This window comes from Netta rufina (assembly GCF_964035555.1).
Source record: "Netta rufina genome assembly, chromosome: 2".
Classification (NCBI taxonomy): Eukaryota; Metazoa; Chordata; class Aves; order Anseriformes; family Anatidae; genus Netta; species Netta rufina.
This window is the reverse complement of record NC_140124.1, coordinates 32,774,014-32,797,516: the sequence shown is the minus strand read 5'-3', so window position 1 is coordinate 32,797,516 and position 23,503 is coordinate 32,774,014. Positions and strand designations below refer to the sequence as shown.

Sequence of the window (23,503 nt, the reverse complement as noted above, 5' to 3'; positions counted from 1 at the left end):
GCAAATCTTTGTATGGATTACACTTAAAGCTCACTTAAAGCTGCTTTTTTTTTTTTTTTTTTTTTTTTAAACGTTAATCTCTAAAAAATATTAAGACAAAAGTATTTGTGTGGACATTAGTGATTCAGCATACTGAATGATGATGACAACCATTGAGCTAGCTTAGTAAAAACTTGCTAAAATCAGTAGTGTGAGGTGAATTTAATGATCTCACCTAAATAACGTAATCAGACAACTTTGAAACAGAACAAACTTTTCAGTTACATTTGTCAAGGCAGTTTGGGCATATAGTCATGGTGTGAAGCTGAGCACAATCTGCTGTTGTTCTGCAAATCATAACTTGCACCTAACTCAACAAATGTCTTCTCATGTTGTTACTGATGAACTACTGACTGATACTTCTTTTTTTGGTGGGTGTGGATGGCTACGCAAGAGCTAGTAGAAAAACTCTACAGTATATAAAGTTTTTTTATGCCACAATTAATTCAGATTTTGAGCAAAATTTTGCACATTTCTGCTTATTGCAGTCTAAGTTACTATACAAATAAAACCCTAGGCTGAGATGTTAGTAGCTGACCTAAACCAAGTTAATGCCTAGGCAACATTTGGGCAATGCACCTCTGCAAATACTTGTGTAATTACAGTTTAGATGAAGCTGTGGAAGCAGAATCTATCTCCTTGGAGTTTTATTTTCATACCTTCTACTCTTCTTGCTCTCTGTAATAGACTGCTCTCAGCTGGAGAATCCTATGTTCTGCAAATTTCTGCTTTGCATCATCAATGACTTGAAACACAGAAGGATTACCATAAGAAGGAGACTGAAAATCTCATGTGATAAATTGCACAATCAGGATTACTTGCATCTGTAGCAAAGAGATGTGACAGGAGTCTCCTGTAACAACAGCCAAGGAAAAAAACTTCTTAAGCAAAGTAAATTGCCATCACACAGCAAGGTGTGTTTGGTTTGAAGTTGATAAATTAAATGTTCAAATGATATCTGCATGTTTTGACACTTGTATACTTTAATCAAGGAACCCCTGACAGTAATGATAAGGATACATGCATAATGATAGAAGTGAATTGTTTGATATGAAGTATTTCAGCTGCATTGTACATGTGCTCTGTATGTTTGTTTCTATAGAAAAGGCATAAAGTATGACATTTCATTTAAAAAAGTGTAATTTCACATATATGAATCTACAGTATTTCACATAACACATTTTGAACTCTTATTATATGGAGCAGTAGGAGCAGGTTAAGGGGGCAAAACTCCAGAGTTTCTGCAATGAGGTGAGATGGGTAGGGAAATGTTTGATCATCAAAGACTGCAACTTCACAGAAAGGCTGTGAAGTCTTCCTTCTACAAGTGGAGCAAGGACAGTAAGCTTAAAGATGATTTAAAAAAAAAAAAAAAAAAAAAGGAAAAAAAGAAAGCATTTCTTTAGGGGTGGCATTTGGAAGATGTTGCTGCATAGGCTGAATCCTCAGAGTTAACACATGGCAGATACCTTTAGCTTCCCAAATAAGAAAGTCAAATACAAGAAAACTATTAAACTGAAATCTGGGCCACAGGTTTGTTCCACTTGTAACCTTATACCTGTTTTCTTTCAGTGTGAAGCAAATGTTACTCTAGTATTACTGACCAGACTGAAACAGGCCAGTTAAAGGAACTTCAGCTCCATGAAGGCAGTGACCCCACACTAAATGGCCTGTGCTGGTGCCTGTAGGGCCTCTGAAGCCTGGGCTAAGCATTCCTTCTGATCTGCTGTAGCCAATGTGTGAGATGCTATGGGCAATTTCTCCCATCAGGCAGAAATTGGCCTCCCCTTCTGGAAGAAGAGTATCTGACAAGCCTCAACACTTGGAAGCGTATAAGAATTATCGATTAAAGTAATATTTGTGAAACTAATGCAGCTTTGCATGATGTTTAAATATCTCTGGGTAAACGTCCCAGATCAATTTTCTACAACTTTTCTTTGGTAATAGCCTATAGAGCTAGAACCAGTGGAGATTGGAGGTAGGGTGCCTGTAGCAGCCTGAATGGTAGGGCTGTTAGAACGAGACAGCTGGAGCTGTGTTGTTGTTTTTGAGTGTGAATAGAGTCAATAAGAGGTTAAAGGCAGCATAGGAATGCCTGGGCAAGAATGGGGGACTTTTTCTATTTGAATAGTTTCAGAGGTCAGCCAGCTGTCTGTGAGAACCTCAGGAACGGTTTCTGCCATTCCTGAGAACTTCATTGTTCTTTAAGTGTTTTCAGTGGGTAACCCTAACTGCAGCTAAAAATAGTTTTTGTTCTTTTTCCTGGATGGGAAACCCACCTGTACACTGAGGTACTGTATCCATGCTAAGGGTATGTATCACAAAAGGGAGAACTGCTGGGAAAGACACTGCCATGCAGTGGAGAGAATGAAGGTGGATATAGAACATAGGGACTGGAGGAAGAGGAGAACTGGAACAACAGTCTCACACAATGTTTGTTCTCACTTTTTCTCTTTGAAGTAAGACTTTGTTACCACTGCATAAACATAGATGAGATTGGATGTGCTATTCTAACAAGCAGTAAGAAAAGTATAGACTCCCTCTTCTCAATACAGAGGAGCAGAGAATTCAGCCAATGATCTTGTAAAGCAACAAGATTTAAGAACTAAATTTTGACAAGTAAGAGCATGGAATTTATTGGGAGCTTGTTGTCTCAAATCTCCTTGAATTCAACTGTTTCCTTAGAGTAACATCCATGTAGACCTGTATATCCATGTAGATACTGTAGATCGATTTTTACATATAATAGAATTGCTTCTATTCCAGATTATAAAACTACTAGCAATGTTAGAAGCAGCCCTTCCTCTGTTTTCTTATGTAGCACTTAATTCTTCACCTGAAATATGTAGTCTGCTGTGATCAGAGATGGATTATTAAATGGGATCTGATATTATGTGTATTATGTGGCAATTTATCTTCCTTGGCCTTTTATTTATTTATTTATTTTTTTCCTGGATCATTACCACTTCAGAGTCTATCTGGTTCTATTATTGCATATTAATCATATTATTTCAGTAAAAGTATGACATTTTTAACAGTACTGTTGATAAGATGTAGTTAAGGGTACAATTTAGATTCAAATGTCCTTTATTAGTAGAGAAAATACCCATTTAAACATAAATTGCTTTATATTTAAAAACTAAGATTACTTAAGAAGTTTTTCTTTCCTTCTTTTTCCTTTTTTTTTTTCTTCTTGTAAAGTGCATGTATAATTGTTATGTAAAGCAAGAGTCTGCAATATAACAAGAGGTACTGGGTTTGGCTTTTTAGAGAACAGAGTATGTTTTTATGAATTCCCCTCCCTTCTTCCTTTCAAAATTGACATTTCAGCAAACAATGTCAAAAGTAACTTCAAAATATTGGCAGGTGTAACATAATGGACAGCTCAGCCAGTTACTAGCAACACAGGCACAGATGTTTTAAATGAAATGACATCTTACTGACAGAGAAAGTTCTAGCCAAGCTTTGGAAACTATAATTGCCATAAAAAGCAACAAAGAAAATGTGAGCTTTCTGCAGTATACCTTGGAAAGTATCACAGTGATTAAGACTCCATCTTAAATGCTCGCTTCAGTATGTTTCTATAGTGCCAAGGACTATCAAGTTCTTCAGTCAAAGAAGATCAATATGTGAAAAACAGGCTTTTTTTTTTTTTTTTTTTTTTTCCTTAGTATATATATAATCACAATCTGTCAAGAATATTATTTGTTCTGTCACATATTCTTGTCTCTGTTATGTGGTCAGAAGTAAAGCAAAATGTAATTTGTGGCAAAATGTAATTTGTGGTTGTGCTGAAGAATGATTATGCTTATGGTTATTAACTTTTTAAGCTAGCCTCTAATGACAGCCAGAAGGGTCCTTGCCAAATGGATTTATGTTATTCTACCATGTTTAATACAGTCATTTTCTTGATATGGGTAGCTGTTTTAGTCATTTGTTTCCACGTTGTGCTTCTTCCATCATTTCTGTTCTCTATGTATCAATCTCCCTTCATATTTCTTGGGAGAACCAGAAGTGTATTACTTGATTTCCTCCCCTGCCCCATCTGCAGGCACTCATCTCAATTTCCAGAAACCGGAACACCAGAGAAAAGGTATTTCATACATGCCTAGATACGAAACTGAATTTATTTTGAGGTTCCCATTGCTTGTTTTGCCTGTACAACCTTTTGCTGTCCAAAATAAAGTATCAACATGTACCCAGACAGGTACAGCAGGCAATCAAGTTTCACAGCTGAAAGTTTAAGATTGGGTCCTGGCACAGTGTCAGCCACATTGCTTTGTTGTATCAATTTTAGTTTGGAGTAGGAAAAACACATACAACCTTTACAACCTACCCAGCTGATACAGGTGCTTAACATCATTTGTTAATGTTAATTATAATTATAATATTAACTTAAAAAGCATTGTGAGTGAGTAAAATGGTGACCCTTCTCTGCAGGTGGATTCCTTGATGCTTTGACTTAATGCCATGAAGAAAGCATAATGTTTGTAGGGTTCCCCTTATCACATTGATGGTCCAAATGGGATATATTTAAATGTTGAAAGTCAAAAGGATTTTTTCCCCTGCCTGTGCTCAGTCCTTAAGTTAAAGAGTAATTACTTCTGTGAAACATGTAACTCAGTGAATTCCAGTTCATAATGGAAAACTAGTTCACAACTTGACCTAGGTTTTATTTTCTGGGAATTGTTATCCTTAACTTTTTTTATGGGTGGCTAGTGGATGTGCTGTTTTCTCTATAAAACTGTAAGAGGGTTAAACAGCAAGACGCTACCAAAATTCAGTCTTTGGGATAGAGAAAGCTTCTCTCTCTCTCTCTCTCTCTCTCTATATATATATATATATTTTTTTTTTTAAGAAATCTCCTTTATTACTCTTGAAGTCAACCATGAGATTGTAAATCATTCACTACTGTTAATGTTATTGCTGCCCCTCTTTCCTCCCTTCCCCAGCTGCTTCCTGCCCTCAAAGACCGCAGTTTATATCAGCTTGTATCAGTCCCTTTGCAAATTGTCTTTTGCCACTACTAGGCACTGGCAGGAGCCTTTTCTTACTGAAAGCATAATAAACACTATGCAGGAAAGTTAGTAGTGTTGCTTAAGCAGAGCTAATGTGCAAGTACCTGAGGTTTCATCTTCACTGACAGGTGAGTTGATCAGTTAACTACCCAGTGTAACTTCTGCTTGCAGCTTGGAAAGGTCTTATTTATTAGAAAGAGAATAAAGTAGGGGAAAAATACTCAATATAATGAGCATTTTGGAGGTATCTTGTACTTACAAACCTTGTCAAAAATTGCCAAGTATCTATAACTGTTTTTACAGTACCTCCAATGCTTCCTTGCTTCCCATGTATGTATGACTCAAGGCTTCCACAGTATGTATGTTTGTATATGGTTAGTGAGAATCCATTGTGGTTTTTAAAATTATTATTGGTCTTAAAAGCTCTCAAGAAGTAGTAAGAAAATGAGTTTAAAGAACAATCAAGGTAATAAGCTTGCCAAGTTGGTTGCTCTGTTCAGCAAAAAGAAGAAACCTTACAACTTACGAAGCTGGAACTTAAAGGGCATCCTTACTTTCCATTTTCAATACTTTAGAAAGTTACTTAGTGATGCAGATGGAAGGCAACATTTTTTTTATTTTTTTTTTGTCCTAATGTTGAAGAGAAACCTTACTATATTTCAAAGCAGCAGCTGGAACCCAAAACACAACGTGAAGGTTTATGTGTGTTTTTTGAGGCTTCTGGAAAGCAGTGTTCCCAAATGTGACATTTATAATCAAAAATAAATACCGTAACCCTTATGCTTACTACAAACAATTTTAGAAGTGTAGATGTGTGGGAGGAAAGAAAGGGTACTTCTCTTGTGCAGAGAGTGTAATCATTTCTGTTTGCATAGTATTCTCCAAACTGGCTGTAAAGCAATGAGTCTTACATGTAGTTAGCACAGAGCTAAGCAGAGGTTATAAAAAGCCACTGGTGAAGTTGTGGAAATCTAATGAGAGAATTACCCACTTCAGGTCACATTTTTATGTTGAGCTAAGACTACTAGCCCTACCCTTTAAAAGGTAGGTCAGAGTATTACAAACAGTTATTACACTAGTTACAAGCATCTCTGTAGAGAGATGTTTTGGTCTATAGAAACCTTAAACCCTGAGTTCAGAAAGGAATGTGAGCAGATCTACAGTATCCACAAACTGATATGTTTCCAGAACTTTGAAAAAGTAGATACCAAATAGTCAACTATTTAAAACTGGAATAAATTAGTATATATATCAATTAAAATCACCTCACTATCATTATAGTCAAAGCGACAAGTAAGGGGATTGCACTAAAGCACAGACATTGCTGTTAAGTATCAGTAGGGTAGGTAACACAGGACTGAGAGCTCTTTAGCTGAAACATTAAAAACCACTTCTGTCTCAGTTCAAAAGAGATATGGATGCAATCCTTAACTGTCTCACATGCAGCAAGTTAACAGAGTCAACGACTTTATCACTTCAACTGAAAGCTTTGCATGCTGTTCTGTACTACCATTGGCCACTATCGTATCACAGTTGAGCTCTGTTACCAGAGATGGGTAAACTCATATCTAACATCCTGTCTCCAATCTCTGAGCTGCGTAAAGCTCTTCCAGATCATGAAAAACAAGGGTCTGTTATAAAAATGTCCCATTACTGTAACTGATGTTTAGTTAGGAACATGTTAATTTGCTGAGAACAGGCAGTTTTAGACTTGATGATGTGTAGGCCCTTTTGAAACCATCTCTCTTCTTTGTAATTGCTTTCTCTTTATAAATCCTTTGCTTCCCTGCATCTAATGGAATTTAAATAGTTCAGTATACTCAGTATTTGGTTAGGTCAGGAACACTGTATTTAATCTTTTGATGAATAAGCCTTGCTTCGTTTTCGGAAGTAAACTTGTATGTTTAATAACTCAACCTGTATACCTAGCAAGTCATCTTTCCACATGACAGCTGAGTGAGCCTGAGGAATGAAGCACATCTCTATCACCTGCTTGTGTTGCTTGTCCTGTCTCTGCAAATGCCAAAGCTTCATCCTCTGGATACAAAGGCCATGAATCATTGTGAATAATCACATGGCTGGGTATCAGTTTGTGTGTAAGTCCACAGGGTGACACTGCCAAGGCAGAGCTCTGCTGTTAATACAGCCTGCTCTTGAAGAGGGGCAAACAGGGCTAAGGTTGAATGAAAGGCATATCACTAGTGTCTTGCTCTGGGATGTTGATCCTTTAAAAACACAAAGGAATGTGTTTGGTTTTGAGGACAGAGGCAGTGGGGAAGTGTTTGCTTTTAGGCTTTTTTGTTTTCTTCCTTAGCAGTATTTAAAGCACAGCAGGACACGTTTTCATTCGCATAGACTCTGGGAGTAGGGGGAGAAGGGGGGGAGTGCACTCAAGTTTTAAAAGACCTGGAAGACATTTCCAGAGGCATTGCATGCTGCAGTAATGCAGTTTGCAGCAAATCTATCTCCTGTTTTTTTTTTTTTTTTTTTTTTTTTTTTTTTTTTTTTTTTTCTGAAAATTTAACTGTTCTACTTGCAACTACCTTCTCCCCCTAATATGTTTTTCTTCCTCTGTGACCATGTTGCAGCTTTTTGCCAGAAGTACTGTGGGTCCTGCTTTCCCTGCTCCTACGGGTCACACAATGCACTCCAAGCTTTAACAGCAGATTGCACCTAGCAAGCTGTTTCTTGCCCTCATACAGAAAAATGCCATGTCTCTCAGCAGTCACTCAGGTTCACTCACTGGTCATCTCCATAGCTGATCTCTTTCCAATCTGTTCACTTCTTTGTTTCCTGCTTGTTTCATGCTGTGAGCTCACATAATATCAGTCAAAAAATTCTCTGTACGATTAAGTACTTGTGAGGTTACATCTTTCTTATTTAGTAGCTACAGCAAATTAAAAGGTTAGCTTCCCTTTCTTCCTGTACATAATTCCCTATTTTCCACAGCAAAAGGTTTTCATACCTTTCCCCTTCACTCTTGCTCAGCATGGCTTTCTATCCCACATGCATTAATCTCTCCTCTCTTGTGGGTGATCATTCTTCTGTATTTGCCCAGGTAAATTCCTAATTAACAGGGCTGCCCCATCAAAAGTTTCAGATAGGGTGCTATATTTGTCATAGAATTTAACCATGGAAAAAAGGGGGAATATTAGATTTTTCTTATTGTATAGGTGTTGTACAAAGGCATTGGGGATTTAAGCATTTCCAGCACTAAGGCTGGAACATGGAGTAGACAGGATCCAGCCTGCAGTCAGATCATGTAACTGTGTTCAGGAGGCACATTGCCCAGTACCCCACAGCATGGATACAGCTTGTCCTCAGCATTTCCCACATCCCTTGGCATTCTGACAAAACGTGGTCATCTTTTTGCACAGAAACATCTATGTTGTCCCCCTTCCCTCCTCCTCTTCCTGGCTGGCCTGAAGATGTGCCTAAATCAAAGGGTCTCCCTCATCATGCTCAAATACCAAGGAATGCTTTCTTGAGGGGGGTGGGGGGGGGTGGTTATTTTTGAATGTAGTTTTCCTTTTCAGTATCCCCCTCTTCTGTCCTTGTGCCAGGCTAGTGCTAAAGGTTTTAAGGAGTTCCCAGAAGGAACTTTTAGGAAATAGCTTATTCTGTTTGCAGAAATTCATAGCTTGTATAAAACTTCTATATGCAATTTTGTTGTCATGTCTCTGTCAATATACTCCCACTGTGTACGAGATTTGTTTTTCTTTTTCATTTTCTCTCCCTCCCCCTTCCCTTAGGGTTTCCTATTTTAGTTTTTCTGCAGCTACTTGCACTGTTGTGTGCTCTTTCCTCATCTTTACTTACTGCCTCCCACGTCTCAGAGCTACTGAAATACTTGTGCTTTTTATTAACTATTTAAAGAATTGTTCTTAGATTAATATGTCATTTGATCAATAAATCATCAGTCAGGGATTAGTGCTGGCAACACACACACTCATACTGTAAGAAGTAGACTTTCTTTTTGTACACTTAACTGGGAGTTTAGACTATGGTTACCTAACACTGGTGATTAAATAACCCTAATCCGTGATGTAGAAGTCTGAAAATCTTGCGTGTTAATATATGTTCAGTTCTTCAAACTTCGAGTTGCAGCTGCAATGCAAAACAATTTCTTTGAAGTAATGCATATGCATTATCAAAGATACTGCTATTTACCACAGATGGAAGGAGCAGTGACATTTTTATAGAGGTGTGGGATGTCAGATGTTGGGATGACAGTGTAGGTTGGGATGAAGGAGGCATCTTCGGTTCCAGTTTGGCGTTGGTACAGCATTAATAACAGAAGCTGCAAACTATTAGTCTTGGATGCTAGCTTTCACTGCCATCTGAAATCAGATCTTCTAAGGCCAGAGGCTGAGGTTTCTGGCAACAGGGGAACCTGAAAGTCCTTACTGCCCTACAACAGCAAAACTGCTGGGTAACTTTCAGCCTTAGCCTGATGTCAGCCTTGCATCATGCCTGAGTACAAATCCACATCTGAACAGATTGCCATTTCCTGAATGTAGCCCTTGTAATAAGAATAAAAAGTACCAATTTACATCTGTAGTGCAGAAAAAAATCATGTCTTCAACTATCACCCTGTATGCAATGGAGACAGTCAGCTAGCTTCCAGTTTCTCATTCAGTAATGTTTTGATGTAATGCATGCTTCCTTTTTCCCAAAACTCACCTACTAAAATTGTAACTGAAAATTCTTTTTTCTTACTGCTACAGAAAAATCAAGCCTAATACATCAGATCTGAGTAGGCTGCAGTTGCTGCTGAAGAAGTGGCAGTTTGCAATACTTCAGACTCCTGAACAAAGCTAGCTTTTCTATCCTGTGGATACACCACAGAATTGTGACTTTGTGACTTCCCCCCATTTTTATTTTTTTTTAATAAAAAAAAAAAAAGCTTTAAATCCATGTCTTCATGTGTTTATTGGCAATCATCCCGTACTACCACACTACGTATAAGGATAGTCAGAGCTTTCTGGGAAAGTCATTAAGTGATCTTGGCTTATAACACAGATTTAATGAGCTCTCCTGTATAAAGAGGTCTAGAAGACTGTATTTCCTCCAGCTTCTGCTGTTGGGATGCAGTAACTTTGGCACATAGATACCCAACACTCCTTCAAAGGTCTGCAATTCGTCTTCCTGGGCAGCTGAAAACAGCAATAAGCAGTAGTACCTGTAAATGTCCATTTCCCTGTCACCTGCCTTAGAGGAATGTCCCTCATGTCCTGCCTTTGTGACAGGTTTGCTCTTGACTCTTTTTTTTTTGTTTTAACTACAGCACCTGGTTTACAGCTCTCATGTGGCCATATGCAAATGATGTCAAAATCAAACAGAACTTCTTGTAACCAAAAGAGAAGAGGAGAGACCTGAGCATCCTCTATTAGGTTGTTGCTGTGCTGGAATGCACCCCTTGGTAGTGTGTTTTAAGTCATACATGTACAGACTAACAGGAAAATCTGAACTGATGTTCACTCAGGGAAGAGCATAGGAAGAATAATAAAGCAGAAGGGGTCAGTAATATTTTATATCAGTTGACAGAGGAAGGAATGGACCTAGATCTTCCCCTTCTAATTCCCTTTTTAAGATAAGGTTGGCTAGAAACTTTGGATGTTTATTTGACCCGATGATCTGTGTGACCTAATCTAGGTGTTCCTGCTCTGTCAGGGGGATTGGACTAGATGATCTTTCAAGGTCCTTTCCAAACCCTAACATTCTGTGATTTTATTGATATATTAAGTTTTTATTCAAGACATTCAGAATGGAAGATATTGTATAACTGTCTTAGTTCCAACTGCAAGACATTTAGTTGTGTGACATACTGGACTTCACCAGGGTCTGGGATACTGCATTGTACTATGGCTGTTGCATCTGGTATTTTTGCTGTAAATTAAGTAGTAAGACTCACTTGGGATTATGATGCTCTTGGGCAGACTTCATAAATTTAGTCTTACACCATAACTTCACTTAGGATTTTTTTTTTTTTTTTTTAATTTATCCCATCACAGGAGCAAAGCTCGACTATTCATCAGTTTCTCCTTTTTCAAGTTACATATTTGCTAATGTTTTATACATTTAACTGTTTCCTAGGAGGAAAACACTTCCAGTAGTGGAGCAGCTTCCCTCCACAACTCAGAGATTCCTCGGAGCAGGTCAGAAGGGACTTTGATTGATGTGGATGACCGGACGCCTTCAGCCACCTACAGTATGTATCTTCTGTTATTTTCTTTACTAAGGCTTTCCACCTAAAGTCTGTACTTCTGCAAAGTTCCTGATAGTGTAAAGAGTTACCGCTATTCTGTAAACCCCTGCACAACAGAGGTTTTTTTTTTTTTGTTTGCTTGTATTATTTTTGTTTTGTACTACCCAGGCCATCATGGATGTCCCTGGAATCAGAGTGCAAGGAGTTGTCAAAAAGCCGCCTAGGAGAAAATTGACAGCAAAAGACAAGTCCCCTGTTATAATAAATGTGGGTCAGGCAGGTTGGGAGGAATTGCTGGAACCATTAACCTTACATGGATAAATTCTACTTAGTGTATGTTTGTTATTTAGGATTTATTTAGGGTATGTTTGTTATCCAAGCTCCTTTCATTTAAGGTTTCTTTAAAATACCAGAAATCTGGCAAGATAACTTTGGAGTTAGTACTGGTTAAAAACTTGACTTTTAGCCTGTAGAAAATTGTGTTTAATGTCAGCGGAGTTAATCTGAGTTAAAACAAAAGTGACTTTAATCTCATTGTTAGCCAAAAAGTTAAGAGAACGTTCCCCTTCACAAGATAGAACTTCTCTTAGCTTTTGTTTAGTAGCAGATGTAAGAGTGAGTCTGGCACTTGCTGTGCAATCTGGGGAGTAGAAATTACTTCCTTGCTAACATATAGCACCTCAGTAACCTGTACTGTTACCTTGGCATGAGAAAAGAATCCAGCCTAATGATTTGGGCTCTGCCAGAGTTTTCAGCTCAGACTTCCTGTGGAAACATACCCTTTAGAAAGGGGAAGGCTGGAGTGTTTTTATTTTATTTTTATTTTTTAATACATATGTATTTATAGAATGTTATTTTGGGGATTATTTAATTTATTTTCTAATAAAGGATTGTACTGTAATAGCAACACAATGCAGGGAAAGCTTTTGGACATTGGGCAGAAATTAAAAGCCTTTTCAGCTGGCCATTGAGCAGTCTGGTGTTCCTGGCCAAGCCCAGGTCAAGAGCTATCCCCAGGCTCACTCATCCCACCAACAGCATTCCAGATAAATTCCATTTTGGTTCTTCTCACTCAGGATTTTTCTGGAAATGTAGAAAAAATAATCACTGTTTGGGCTTTTTTGTCACAGTTCATGAAAAATTGGAAACGAGAAGCACAAATGCTTCAGCATTTTTATTTATTTATTTATTTATTTTGGTTGAGTGCACTGTCATTCCTACATTTGAGCAGTAATTAATAACTTTGGAGAAGGTGGAAGCTATTATAGGTAGTGTAATAGTGAAAGATGTAAGTATGCTGAATGAATAGCAATGCTGTCTTTCCCCACTCACATTAAAATTCTTTGTAAGGATGTAGGAAGAAGGGATGCTATAGAATAATAATGGCAAACTGTTAGTCACAGAAAACTTTAGCATAAAAGGTTTCAAACACTGTTTGTTGCAGGAGGTATGAGTCTTAACCTATAAACCAGCTTCTGGGAACTGTTATTAATATAGACTTGAGACATATTCACAACAAATAGGCATTGTTAATGATGAGTATTTTTATTAGAAGCCATATTTAAATATTACTTGTATCCTTATTTGCTTATTTAAGTTCAATGTCAAAAAATAATAGCCACAAAAACATTTCTCTCAATTTCAAATTGTGCAATTCATAAATTATACAAATGAATTTTTAAAAGGAAAGATAGTGTAACAAATTCCATTAAGACAAATGAATTGTAATAGTGCTGTTATCAATTAAATGCATGTGCACTACCATGAAAGGGAATCCTGAATAACACATTTATCTGTAGTGTCTACAGTGTTCAAAAAATGAAACAGTAGTTGTTTAATCTTTGCATAGAGAAAAAAAAAAAAAAAAAAAAAAGGAAAGAAATGCATAAAATTTTGTAACAGGCCAAAGATTACTGAAATGTAAGGGTTTAAAGCTTAAGGTACCTTAGTATACTTGATGCCAATTAATAGTTCTAGGAGTTGGTAATGATCAGCATCTTGCAGATGATGCTTTACATCCTTCAACAGTAATTCAGTTGCACACTTTATTTATTATTAACAAAATTCTTAATGTTGCTTAGAAATCAATATTGATGCTCTTTAAAGTCCTGAAGAAGAAATATAAATCTTTTCTATAATAACTTGATCTGTGTGCATTTTAGGGGGATAAATTTAGTTTCCTGTCATCAATTTAATAGAGTATTGGTTAGAAATGAATGAAATGTGTCAAGTTTCTGTGATTTAGGAAATACTTCTGTTTCTTTCTTTTAAACAGATGTCAATGAAAGTAAATTGGATTTGGATATTGACTGGTCTGACCTCTTAAAACATGCCCATGTTGTTTCCAAGACCAATCCTTTCTGGAATGAATTGTCAGCCTCCAACCCTTTTGTACATGACATAGCTGCTTCCAATAGAAATGAAAATAATAAATACCTTTCTGTCTTGAAAGAAAAACCCTATTTGTTTTCTAAAGTTTCTAGCAATAGGGATTCTTTGGCTTCCTCAGGTGACGAGCTAGATATAGACTGTCTTCTAAGAAAGACCTCAGCAAGAAGATCTGGACGATCCAAGAGTGTTTCTGACTTCTTGGATATTATTGATAACCGAAGATTTAATCCTTGCAAGACAATACCTCAAAAAACTATACCTTCAGACATTACATGTCTTCAAAATGACCGTGAAGCCTACAAGATGGCTTGGTTGAATCACCGACAGCTGACTCGGTCTTGCCTAGATTTAGAAGCCATGAGCCATAGTCCTGGATGGGCACAGACGCAAGCTACTGACATTCATATAGTTTGTAAACTGAACCATGAAGGGGGTTCAGTTCATCTACCTGACTCTGATATCAATGTTCACATCCCTGTGGGTCATGTATTACCTGGAGAATTCCAAGAAGTTGGTTTAAGGGCTATTCTTAATCCTCCCTCTTCCTTTAACAATGACTTGTCTAGCACTGTAAGTCCTCTGATAGAACTCACGCTGAGCAACCTCAACACGAAAGAAGCTATTTTCCTGGAGGTGAAAGTTGCAGCTCAAGTGAAGAATGATCCTCTCAGCCAGGTTATGAGTGATATTGTGTGTTTTTTTAGTTTCAATAAAGAAGGACCTTTTAAGAAACTGGGGAATTGCTACACTTATCAAGATACCATACAAGTGAAACTAACGGACCTAAGTCATGTGATGTACGCAGTGATTGCAGTCCAGGCAAACAAGCTCCAGCCTCCAGCCACTAATGTCTGGGATTATGTGCATAGAACTGTCTCAGTTGGAATTTATGGTCCCAAATATATTCATCCATCTTTTACAGCAGTTTTTGCAGTGTTTGGTCATAACTACATTCCAGGAAAACTTACAATTTGTGATATAAAAAAGGGGGGGAAAAATATGCCTCCTGTTGTGTTTCAGCTGTGGGGAAAACATACATTTCTGCTGGAAAAGCCCCAGGATCTAAACATTTCTTTGGTATCCTGTGATCCAGATTTTGAGGTAAAGATGGAAGACCAAAGCAAAAATATTAAAGAGGAGGAACTGAAAACTGGTGAAATGGTCCGACACCAATTCCTGTTTTCCATGCTAGGATGCAGGGAGATGCATTTCTTTGTTTTTCTTGTTCAGATTAAAGTCTTAAGAAGTAGCCAAGTAATGCAGTTCCATGTTACTACCCCTGATCCAGCTCCAAAATTAAGTGGAATTATCACTAGGCCAAAACGTTTACAAAAACGCAAAGAAATCAAGTCTGCACCTTTATTTTTAATACCAACAGTTAAATACCCAAAGTTTCAAGACAAAATTTTAAATGTTAATACTTATGGAGTGGCTTTGAAAACTGTGTTACGTCAAAATAAGATTGACTATTTGTTAGAATATTTTAAAGGGGATACAATAGCACTTCTTGGTGAAGATAAAGTAAAAGCCATTGGACAAACTAAAATAAAGGAGTGGTATGTAGGAGTTCTCAGAAAAAAGATTGGTCTGGTACATTGCAAAAACATAAAAGTGATTTCTAAAGAGCAAGCTATGGACACTACTGACAGTGAGCTAACAACCAAGAGTCTTGTTGAACAAATTGTATTGCCATTTAAAAAACTGACTTATATCTACTCAGTAGTTTTATCTACAGTGTCAGAGAGTGTTTATGACTGGAGAGCTTTGTCTGACGTGCTAGGATATTCACATATGTCTTTGGATGACTTTAATGAGGCACACGGCGATAAAGAATCGGACAGAGTTGCACATGTTGTGAAGAGGCTAAAGGAAGACTGCCATGCTAACAAGAAAAAGAGACTATTCCTTTATGAGCTCATTATTGTAAGTATTGCATGAACTAACTTGGTTATTGGGAATATATTGCCAACAGGCTACTCAATGTATGAACAACAAAATACTGTTCTGCACCTTTACAGGATTCTTTATAAACCCTAACGTATTACTAAAACTTGCAGATACATATAGGTGGAAAGTACATCTAGATTCTCATGAAAAATAATACTATGATCAATTCATTCTAAATAGCATCCTGTAAGAGTTCCAGGAGGTTCATGTGTGATTACTTATATACATATTTATACATATATACATATATATATATATATATATGTGTGTGTGTGTGTTTGTGTGTATATTTCAATCCTGGCCTTATATACACACACACACACACACACACACACATATATATATATACATGTATATTTATATACACACACACACATATATGTGTGTGTGTGTATATATATATATATATATACACATATATATATATACGTACATATATATATGTATATATATACATATATATATATGTACGTATATATATATGTGTATATATATATATTTATATATATATACACATTTATATATATATATATATATATATATATATAAAAGGCTAGGATTGAAATAGTTGTCTTTCGTCATGGAAGTCATGATCATGGTAAACTGTTTCCCTGAGTTGCTTCCAATCCCAATTGGAAGCAATTAGCAACCATGTAGTTTGGGAACTCTATTATTAGTATGTCTGCTGTAATATGCATGTCTAAGATTGCGTTATGTTTTTAAAGCAGGCAAATCATGACCCACCTGTTGAAGACAACATTTTCTTTCTATACATGACAACTTCATAGTTAATGTTGTAGCTACCTAAGGACAGTAATAAAAGTATTTTAACAGGTATTTTCATGGGCTTCAGTTGCAAGCCACTGAACAACTTCTACATGATGCAGTACTGCTACATGTAAATTATGTGATTTACTCCTATGTGCTTTGAGGTAATTGGTTGCATTTTAAAGCATATTATTTTGCATTCAAATAATTAAAATATTTAATAATAAAATAAATAATAATTAAAATATTGAAAATTTACTCAGAGCTGCGTGCACACTAATTTGGAATTCAGGATTACTCAATTCTGTCCTTGTCTCTGCCTGAAAGTGTTCTAGTATATTTAGGGACAAAAGAAAATTAAGTTTTTCATTCAAAGATGAAGTGTGTGTAAACAAAAAATGTGTGTTTAAAAATTCATGTTTTAAAAATACGTGAATTCAGCCCTTCATCTGAAACCTTTTGACTGTCCCTGTGAATTGCAAACCTCAACAGGGTGTGCTTCTCATAACTAGTTTGTTCTCTTTGATGTGTTGACAGCAATTTCAGCAAAAAGATTCAGAACATTTTGGCAGCAGTGGTGGCTTACACAATTCCTAACTCTGCACTAAATGAAATAAAACTGAACAAGTACAAAGGACAGTTTAGCTTGCTGTCTCCAAAGGGCGGGAGCAGCTAAAAATGAAAATGACCCAAACTTTTGATTGAATATGATGATATGAAGGGGTCACACCAGAACAGGCAAAAAGTAGAGTTCAATTAGATTAACAAGTTTATTTTTTTTTTCAGATGTATATGATTATGAGCTATGAAATACAAAAGCAATTCCCTGTTTTTCTAAAGCTAGACTTAAAGACTTATCTTTTATGTTACTTGTTGATAGAATTTACTGGTTAGTTATTTTAATTAATTTCCTGTTTTCACGTCTAATAAGGTTCTTGGTTCTCATCAGATCAAAGACAAACTGAACAGCTTGGTGTACACTTTGCTGAAGTGTAAAGGGATTTGTTACTGTACACTATAGTCTGCTTCTTGCTAGCTACTTCAGTATCTTATTCTAGACAGGCAGTAGCATGAGAGTTTTGGATCCATATTCAGTATTTTCTAATTAATTAAGTTATATTAGACATCTTGCATACCAAAAATTCTACTGTTTGCAATGAGGATTTTTATTTATTTATTTATTTATTTATTTTGACTAAATGTTACAGATGTCTATTTTGTAGAGAAATGCTTGATATTTTCTTGAAAATCTGGAAACTAAGGAGCTTTTCTGGGTTTGGTTCTTGATCTTGCACTGAAAAGTCAATATTTACAGTGGAACATACTGTTCTTAATTTGAAGAGAAAAAAATAAAAAAAAATACCACCTATTTACCTATTTTCTTATTAGCTCTTGTGTAAGCAAATAATAAAGGACAGCACAATATATCTTCATTTCAGGGCTTCACTGCTGGAAACACTTTAATTTGTTTGTTCTTAGAAGATCATTTAGCATACGGGAATGAAGATTTTAATGCTTGTGTTTCTGTGAAATGGTCAGCAAATTATTGGTTATGTGGGGGGAGTAAATCAGAGGGTACTGGCCATTGTAATCAATGATTTTCTGGAAAAGTAAACTAAGGATCATACCTTCATATAAGAGTGCTCTAATTTCATTTTTAAGTTCCATGTCATTCTTTAAGAAGCTCAGTTTGATGTCCCAAATATTTTTGCTGAAGAAAAATATTTTTCCTTTAGGATCCTTGAGCTTGGCAGCACCCATGCAACACTGGAATGCTGAAGCAGATGAATGCCAGTCTATTTTTTTTTTTTTTCTTAAGCTTATGGGCAGTTTTCCTATGAAATTATTGACAATACCTTTTAGGGAAAGTAAAACCTGAGGAGGGGAAGCTGTTCTGTCTGCTTAAAATTGCAGAATAGTGAAAACAAATTATAATGATGTTTGTAGGAAATTCCTTGGTGAAGGAACACTAATGAAAATGATTGTTGCAGGCACTTTTGAAAATAGATTGCCAGGGATTAGTGGCACGTCTTACCCAGGACACCATCATTTTGACTTCAGCTGTGAAGCTTGGCAAATACTGGCGGGAGCTCGCAGAGAAACTAGCCCGACTCACAAAGCAGCAAATAGAGGCTTATGAGGTACCCCACCAAGGAAAAAGTGGAGCAGTAGCTCTGGAGGTAAGGCTCTGGCGTAAAGCAGTGTACGTGCTTGCTCCTCAAATGCAGTCAATGACCTTTCTTCTTCCTTGCTATGTGTAGAAGAAACGCTTTTCCATTCTGTGTTTGTGTCAGATTTGTCACCTTTTAACTCAGGCAAGACAAACTCTGACACCACTTCCACCTCTGACCTATTATATGAACCTGACAAACCCTCTTTTAATTGCCATGCAGTTCATGTTATTTACCCTCCTTTGTAAAGCATTCTGGTTAAACAGAAGGATGACTTCTGAATAAAAAGTTGTCCTCTCAGATGTATTTTAGTGTGTACACATTTAAGAAGAAATTCAGGTACATAAATATATCTCTAGTGCTATCTGAAGGTGCTCAAAGGTACCCGTGGCATCCATGCAATGTGACAGAGATGTCACAAGACTTAGGTTGGGCTTACACTTATGCTTCTCAGTTAAGGGCCAGCCTGTGCTCCTGACACATCTTTGCCTGGGCATCCAACTTGCTACCTATATTTCTCTACTTTAACACCAAAGCAATGGGATCCACTGTTGGAACTGATCCAGAACTGTGGGATCCACAGAGTTGTGTGCCAATGACTACTAGGCCTCAGACTAGGTTTTATCCTGAGCATCCTCTTTTTGAGTGTTACTGACACTCATAAATTGACCTTTCTGTTTAGCTTTTGCATTGACTCTCCCTTTGCCTCTACTATCTATTCCCTCATTATTGCAAATAATGCACAATATCGAGCCTGAATTCCTTTTTTCTCAAATCTCAGTACCTAATGAATGGATTCAATTTCCCATTCATACCTGCACGACAACTTGGGATTAATTTTTTATTTCCATTTTCTTTCCCTGTAGCTGATTCTCCCTGTTCTCTGACAGGGAATTTTCCTTTCTGCAGTATGAATCCACTGAGTCTTTCATCTCAATTCTGTCTGCCTTATGATTGCTATCAAGAGATTTCTGCTCTGATCATGAACCTCTTACTCCCTTTAAATGCCTCTCCCCACCTCCAGTCCAAAGTTTGACCATAACTCCAAGCATTTCTATATAACATTCTGCATTTCCTGCAAAATTATCATTACTGTTTGCAAACACTTCCTACTCGTATGATCTTACTTTCCTCTGAGCTATTTCATATGCTCTTGTTGTTTTTGCTTGTTTTCTTGCTTGCTTGTTTGTTTCTCCAGTTGTTATGGGTACATTACTTGTGCATGGATGCACCTTACTCCTTTTTTTTTCCTAATAAATCTCTCAGTTCCAGCATACCCTAGTCTGCTACTCTTTTGTGAAAACAAACAAATAAACAAAAAACACCTCATTATTAGCTATGTCTGTCTGCACAGGTGTGAGTTTAAAGCATACCAGGTTTCTAGCACTAGTATCTCACATGGAGAATCAGCATCCTCACTGTCCTGTGAATTTAAGCTTTAATTTCAGTGCTCTCTACTGACCTTTGAAACTTCTCAGTGATCTAGTGAATTGAACCTCTGTACACAGAAAACAATCCTCTGCTTATAACATTACATGTATATTGTTCAGTAGGAGTGCTTATGTGGGAAGTAAAATGAATGTAGCTAATGCAGTGTAAATTCATACCTGTGTGGGCAAGCCCCCAGTGTTGTTAGAAGACTAATATTAGCCTGACTGCTTGTTTCAGACTGATTGGCGATCATTGCATTTATATAGCAGCTATAAAATAAACCCGATTAAAATCATCTTATTCTAGCCTGGAGTTTTCTAATGGAAATATTTCCTGTTGATAATAGTTGGTGCACGAGTGGGAAACTAAGCAAAGATGAAAGAGTAATAAGTTTTGACTAATGATTGACTATTGTCTGAAAACATGAACCAATTATTTACTCATCAAGAACTATTCTACCATCAAAAGGATTGATTGGTCAAAAAATGTTTTTACTGAATATTTTACTTGGTGGGAGAAATCTTTTCTCTGATGATTGCAGAGGCAACTTAAGGTGCATACACTTGGTGCCTAGCTTTTGAAGAGCTTTTCATCAGTAAATTCCAAATCACTTTACTGAGGATGTATGTATCATTATTCCCTACTCAGCAGAGGTAGAGGGAGAAGAGGGAAAGTGCAGGCATGTAGCTGAAGCAATGACTTGCCCAGCATACTGCAGTGATTTAATAGTTTGCCTAAAAATCTCCTTTGACAAAATTCAGGGATGTCAAACACAATACACTTCAGCCATTACATTAGAGTATGCAGATGTCGAGAAGGACCTACCTCAGATCTTCAGTATTAGTTATGTATGATGAGAATGTAGAATACTGCTGCCTTAATTGGTCATCACTGATGACCAATTCATAAAGCTTTTAGTTATCTATTTTTTTCTGTTGTTTTAGAGAGGGGAGGGAAAAAAAAAAAAAAAAAAAAAAGAAAGAAAAAAAAAGTGCTAGAGTTGAAGAAAACAAGGTTTTTATTTTAAAGATTTCAGTTGCTTCTCTTACTGTACAGTGTCAGTCTGACCTTCAGTGTAAGTCAAAGAATAGCATCTTTTAATATTCCCTGTTTTTTCACATACTAGTGAAGATGATCAAACAGAAGGTTATACCATAATCCTTCAAATAGCCTGGTTCAACAGGAATATAAGGAAAGGAAGCAGGAGGCAGAGAAAAGCACAGCCAGCAGTAATGTATCAGGAAATCCTAGCTTCTCTTGTTGGATACCTTGTTTATCAAGCTAGAAATAGGAATAAAGAAACTTTCTGATCTCAACATAAATGCAAGCATGGTGAAATTCTTTATTTCACTAAAATAAGTTATAATATCAAGTATTTATAGTAGTACATTACAAACTTTTCTTCTTCTCAAAGTAACATCTGATGAAAGAATTAATCTTTTTCCATTTCTTCTCACAAGACACTAAGTGACTTTTCTTCCATCCTTTTGTAACCTTATGGTTATGAATTAAGACTGATTTGCTTAAAGTCTGCAGTAAGCATGGTTCATTTGGGATAAATAGTGATATCCTTCTCCCCTCTAGAGCTAAAATGGCAAATTTCATTCAAAGCATGGGCAATTTCATATGGTTTAAACTAAAGGCAGATACCAGACTAATCAGATTTGAGATATGCTATGGAGGAGATGAGTTGTATGAGTTTTTCCATTTGAGGATGGGGGAGAAAGGCAGCAGAAAATGAGGGAGCTGTTGACAAAAACTACAGTAGAACGAATCTTGCGATAAGTTTTTAGCCCAAATGTGGAGAAAAGCTCAGCATCATGGGCAAAGAAATTTTCTCCAGCTACTTAAATCTTCTAGAGATCAAACAAATAGAGCTCAAATCAAGGAAGCAGAGCTTTATGTTTTTTCACTTCTAAATTCACAGAATTATACTCAAAAATAACCATTTTTCTTCTGAACCATTAAAACTGCTTTTTCATTATATATATATATATATATATATATATATATATATATATAAAGTTAAATCTTGTAGAATTAAGAGGCTTTCTGATCACATCTGTGTGCATACATACACGTGTGCATATCTGTTCATGTGTTTTTATGCATCAGTGTATTTCTTTTAAAACAGCATATGATAGTACCATTTAGGAAAGTGAAAGATTTCTTCACCTTTATGCATCATCCATGCAATTGTTAACTCAATTGCTGTTTGCAAAACCTCTATTGCCAATGAGGAGTAGGGAACTAGTCACCCAAGTTAAATTTGCAAAAGCAGCAGCTGGGAAAACAATCTTTCTGTTTGTAAACAGAAGAAACTTACTCTCCACATCAGCACTTTGAAGGATGTAAATCTAGCTTGGTATCTGAATCATGCTGTCCTAGCTTCATTAATATAACTTGGCAAATGACAAATTACATTTGGGAAGGATGTGCTCCATATTTGTTTGGCATAAAATAATTAAACGTATTATAATTTGCAAAAAGGAACAGTGGTAACCTGTTTTTTATTTCCTTCATTTGTACCAGAACACTTTAAATTGCATGTAATTTTAAGAAGATTATTATAAAAACTTCTCATTCCACTGTTCCTGGAATGTTTTTGTTTGTTTCTGTTTTGTTTTCTTTTAATAGATGGATCCTTCTGCTGATGTTACCAGAAAATATTTTGTAAAGAAAAGAAGTATGTTTGAAAGGTCCTGACTAAGTTATACAGCAGGGGGACAGTGGGATCTTAACGAGACAAAGTGGGTCTTTAACTACCAAAAGCAAAGTGAAACTCCAAATAGGAAAACTGCTGCTGGGTGTGTGAATTGCAAAAATGATCAAGTGTTTTCCTTCTACCCCTGTGCTTTGAGTTTTACTTTCAGACACAGATATATTCTGACTTGGTGATAATCATCTGAATGAAGAATTTTTCTTTCCCTTATTTACCTCTCTGAGAATTAAAGACTTTCATTTAAATGAAGTACATAAGGTTACCAGAGTCCTTTTGTTTTTGTTTGTTTTTAAATGAATATGCCCTATGTAATAAAGCATTTCAGTGTAGCTAGGGATCAAATACATTTTTTTTTTTTTCTCTCTTACTTTTCCACTATTGGAGAGATTTAGCTAAATAATTAGATTTCTGCAAATAAACCTTATCATTTCTTCCTTTATTTGCAGATGATGTGGAAACCTGCATATGACTTTCTCTACACGTGGGCTGCCCATTATGGAGATAGTTACAGGGATGTCTTACAAGACCTGCAGTCAGCCTTGGATAAAATGAAAAACCCAGTAACAAAACAGTGGCGAGAGTTAACCGGAACATTGATTCTTGTGAATTGCATGGAAGTATTAAGGGCAAGTGCTTTCTCCAAAATTGAGGAAGAAGAGTAGACTACCAAGCATGGTTTTGGAAATTCTCCTGGAAACTGTACAGTTATTTGTGTTTCATCGATGGTTCCAGAACAGGGCAAAATGAAGTCTGTTTTACCTGAGGTGATGTTGAGTATAGGCCCGTTCTCAACTACAGCTACCTGAGA

At 36.5% G+C, this 23,503-nt stretch overlaps 1 protein-coding gene across 1 annotated transcript; it reads left to right on the top strand.

The window, feature by feature from the left end:
• Positions 1 to 1,497: 1,497 nt before the first annotated feature.
• On the top strand, positions 1,498 to 23,357 carry MACC1 (MET transcriptional regulator MACC1; the record flags this gene model as incomplete). Its single annotated transcript, XM_084283054.1, has 5 exons — positions 1,498 to 1,572; positions 11,154 to 11,268; positions 13,541 to 15,579; positions 18,363 to 18,551; positions 23,142 to 23,357. 5 exons carry the CDS (start codon positions 1,498 to 1,500, stop codon positions 23,355 to 23,357), a joined length of 2,634 nt encoding a protein of 877 aa, XP_084139180.1.
• Positions 23,358 to 23,503: the final 146 nt, after the last annotated feature.